This window comes from Chrysochloris asiatica, unplaced genomic scaffold, assembly GCF_000296735.1.
Source record: "Chrysochloris asiatica unplaced genomic scaffold, ChrAsi1.0 scaffold00592, whole genome shotgun sequence".
Classification (NCBI taxonomy): Eukaryota; Metazoa; Chordata; class Mammalia; order Afrosoricida; family Chrysochloridae; genus Chrysochloris; species Chrysochloris asiatica.
In genome coordinates, this window is record NW_006409110.1 from 29,291 (window position 1) to 33,843 (window position 4,553).

The 4,553-nt window shown below is 35.4% G+C and overlaps 1 protein-coding gene and 1 pseudogene across 1 annotated transcript; one reads left to right on the forward strand and one right to left on the reverse strand.

Annotated features, from left to right (window-relative positions):
• Positions 1 to 250: 250 nt before the first annotated feature.
• On the reverse strand, positions 251 to 1,198 carry LOC102812903 (olfactory receptor 14K1-like). Its single transcript, XM_006877760.1, has one exon. The coding sequence runs from the start codon at positions 1,196 to 1,198 to the stop codon at positions 251 to 253; it is 948 nt and encodes a 315-aa protein (XP_006877822.1).
• A 38-nt stretch (positions 1,199 to 1,236) lies between these two features.
• Positions 1,237 to 4,553, forward strand: part of LOC102813281 — a 50,766-nt pseudogene continuing 47,449 nt past the window's right edge.

Sequence of the window (4,553 nt, forward strand, 5' to 3'; positions counted from 1 at the left end):
GGTGATGGACATCTTTGAAGAGGCTACTCTGCTAACACAGAGTTTATGCTCCCATTTAAGTAGGAGGACTCAGTAACATGGACTGCACTCTCAGAAGCTTCTAGCTCCCATAAGCTATGAGATAATGGTCAAGGAATGATAATCAAAATGAGTTGACTACATTTTAATGTTTTGATTTTCTTAACAGATTAAGATCTATTAAAATATTTACCTTATATCACAAAGGACATGAAATTTGCCTTTCAACATGTTATTTTTTCACATGGAATTTATAGTGGCTTAGTTTCCAAAGAATCTTACATAAAGCTACTTTGATTTCCTTGTTTCTTAAACTATATATTATAGGATTCAATGATGGAGGCACAACACAATAGAAAACAGACATAACAAAATCAAGAAGATCTGGGGAGTCAGGGACAGGTTTCAAATAGGCAATGACACCTGTCATAAAAAATGTGGTCACAACTACCAGATGGGGCAAGCAAGTGGAGAAGGCTTTTGACCTGCCTTGAAATGATGGCATTCTCAGCACTATATTGAAAATGCAAATGTATGAAAAAACAATACAAATTAAGCATAAAAGTGCATACAGGACCCCGATTGATACACTGACATTAATGATAATATGCTTCTTAGAACAAGAAATCTTCAAAAGAGATGGGACATCACAAAAAAAATGTGGGAGTTTCCTAGATCCACAGAAAGACAGAGAGAAAGTTCCAGCTGAGTAAAGAACCCCAAAAATGCTCCCAGCAAACCAGGAAGCAGCTGCCATCTGCACACAGAAGCCCCTGTTCATTATGATCTCATAATGCAGAGGATGACAGATGGCCACATATCGATCATAGGACATAGCTGAGAGGAGGAAAAGTTCAGATCCAGCAAAGTGAATCACCAATAAGACCTGCAACACACATCCTGACAAAGAAATTGTGCTCTTATGGGATAAAGAATTCAGAATAAATTTAGGGACTGTGATTGAAATGAGGCAAGAATCAAGAAAAGATAAGTTCTGGAGGAAGAAGTACATGGGGGTATGAAGACTCTGATCCAGAGTGACAAGGATGATGATGAGAAGATTCCCCATGATGGTCTCCAAGTAAATTATCAGAAATACAAAGGCATGCAGGACCCAGAGTTCCCTGGTGTTGGAGAACTCCATAAGGTAGAATTCCATTACCACTGAGTGGTTGGTCATATTTCTGTTGTTTGGGGTTTTCTTTTTCTTTCTGTGGGATGAAGGAAGGTAAGTACACACATTTCCGTGCTAAGTCACAATTTTTCCAACAATACTCTTTTTTTCTTATAAAAAATTATATCTATTCTGTGTTCATATAAACATTCAGATTTTTTATCTTATTTAATTGAAATTTAATTGAAACTCAACTTAGGTGATTCCTAAATACATTTTATATCCCTAAATAACAAATTTTACATTGAAATGGAATCCTGGTGTGATTCTGTTGGATAAGTACTTGAACACAGGACGGTTTGAACCTCAAAGCTAACAGTTCAAACTCACCAGCCTCTCAGAAACCCTATGCAGTATCATTATTAGTCAGAATGGAGTCAACAGTCACAACATCAATAATTACCTACAGGCTTGTTGTTCAAACTCATAAAGTGAAGTATAGTCCAGGCAATCTGATGCTATAAAGGTTATATCCCATAAAGTTAATGGAGCAGTTTTTCTCTTGATCACAAAATCTGTTTGAAGACAACAGGGTTCTTTGTTGTTTCAAAATACATTTTAGTCATTTATGTTCCTCTTAATTTAATAGTTACATGGATTCCCTGGGTGATACCAAAGGTAAAACTCTTTGCTGGTAATGGAAAGGTTAGTGATTCAAACCTATTAAGAAGAAATGACCATAGTTTTATGGCTGTAACTTCTAAAAAATGTAAATAATAGTGACTTTAATAAAGGAGTCCTAGTGTGGTGCTGTAGGATCAGCACTGGACTGCTAATCACAAGGTTGGTGGCTCAAACCCACTAGCTGCTCCATGGAAACACTATCCAGGTATGCTAAAGGTCAAAACTGATTCTTTGGAACATAAAAATAAAGCAGAGAAATAGTTGTGTGGTACTGTAGGATAAGCACTGGACTGCAAGATTGGTTCAAAACTCAAGCTGGCAATTAAAACCAACCAGTGGCTTCCTGGAAACCATATTCAAGATCGTTATGAGTCAGAACCAACATAATGGCGCTTTACAACAACAACATAATAAATAGAAACAGAGCAATGGTGATTAGCATTGCAGGACAGAAATGTAACCCTCAGTGAGGAAGAGCAAAGTGTAAGAATAAATATATTGAGGTTATGTTTGTGTTTGTGGTGGGTGCCTTCAAGTTCAGAGTGGAAATGTGATTTCATTTTCTTGGCTGTAATTTTTACAGAAGCAGATTGCAAAGAACTTTCCCACAGTTTTGGTAGGTGGGAACATCTAACCTTTCAGTTAACTCTAGAGAGCTTATCAGCAATACCACCAGGAATCTTGAAAAACAATAGAACATAAGAAATATTTTATTGAAATAAAATGTGCTTGTTGAATGGAAAAATAAATCACATTTCATTAATATACTAGAACTTTACTATTACAATCCTTGACATTTACTAGAATATATAGATTACTAATTTCCAAAAATAGGTATGAGGTTTTAATTATTACCAAGGCCTCAACCCTTCTCAATTTCTTGAGAAACAGATATTAACAACTGTTTTAGGTTAAACAGGAGTGTCTTGTACACATTTTAAGTGAGACAACCATGAAACACGAGGAACTTACCTTTGTCTTTTAAAAGATGGAATTCAAGACAGCAAGTGATACTATACTTCTTCATCTAAGGACTACTTCAAATTTACATCCCTGATACAAGATTTGTAAGAAAAAAGGAGAGATGGAATGAGTCAAGTGCCTGTGCTTCTGTATGGTCAAGACAAGCAGAATAAACTGAAGGCTCCCACCCTTCTGCATTTTGACTGGCTCTCAAGACCATGTATGTAATGCTATTAAACAAGTTGTTCATGAATATCTCAAGAATTTACATGAAAATAGTGTAGGTATTGCTTCACCCTTCATCACTCATTCATCAGGTATGTCTTTGTGCAATTGTTTCTTTTCCTGGAGCGTTGACCAAAATGCTGTTTTTAGATTGTTCTAAGTAATCCTCTTCTGTGAGGACATGTTTTGAAGATGAATTGTGTGATTCAGAAACACAATGGTTTCTCTAATACCACTTTCAATGACCTATTGGTGATACAGATAACAGTGCCTAAAAACTAAATGAACTTGACCCCTATTAAAAGCAAAGTGGAATCCCAATCTTTTTCTTGAAAAAAGAAAAAAAGTTTCCCCCACTCACTCCAGCATTCAATAATTTCTAATTTTAGGGATTTTCTTTTACTCTATTGACCTACTTTAATTAAATTATACAATAAAATGGTTGCATTATAAGATTACCTGGAATCTTCAACCTGTACAATGAGTTTACACTATCGAGTAGAATACGTGAGAGCCTTTCTCATTAGTACATGGAATATTGTATCATAATCCTATTTCTACCTCACAGCAGCCATTTGAGCTATAAACTGGTACTAGTGCCATATTATACATAGCAAGTCAGATTTAACACATTTTAGAAAAGTGTCCTTAGTCACATATGTTCAAAAAAAAAAAGTAGATGTCTCTCTTAGTGAAGTTTGGCACCACACAGCAAGTTATGAGTTCTAATGCAAGATGACTGAATATTAAACATTAATTTTGTTAAATCTATGATTCATTTGGCATCCTGATGTAACAATGTGTGTTAATGCATATACGTAGTTTGGCTTTGGGTAAGTACTGGAGTGCTTAAAGCAGGGTTATAGTGGTCCATACCAGCCACTTACTACACAGAAACACTATACATAATTGTTATGAATAAGAACAGATTTGATGGCACTTTACAATATGAATAAGAGCAACAATGAAAAAAGTAAATATATATATATACATATATACTTGTATAGCGTAGTGGGTATGAATCACACTGCTGACCTCGAAGACGGCAATTCAAAACTACCAGCTGTTCTGTAGTTGAAAGATGAGGCTTTCTGTTCCTGTAAAGATTTAGAGCCTTGGAACCCTGTGCAGGGTCACTGTGAGTAGGAACCAACTCCACGGTACTCACCAACAACAGCAAATAGATGTAGATTTAGATATAGATATAGAAATAGATATAGATACAGATATAGATATACATACATCTACATGCATATTTAACAGTAATAACTCAAGGAAGCTAAATAACAACAACAAATGATTTATTTATAAAGATGAGAAATGAAACTCTATTTTATTTGTTATATATATGGAGCTCTGGTAGTGTAGTGGTAATGAATCAGGCTGCTAATCTCATGGTCAACAGTTTGAAACTACCAGCTGTTCCACTGGAGAAAGATGAAGTTTCTGTTCCCGTAAAGATTTACAGCTTCTGAAACCCTGTAGAGGGTCTCTATAAGTCGGAACCAACTCCATGGCACAGAATAATATATATATTGTTGTTTTAATA

Bases quoted from the DNA above. Each gene is read 5' to 3' on its own strand.
- LOC102812903 (XM_006877760.1), bottom strand. From the start codon at position 1,198: ATGACCAACCACTCAGTGGTAATGGAATTCTACCTTATGGAGTTCTCC.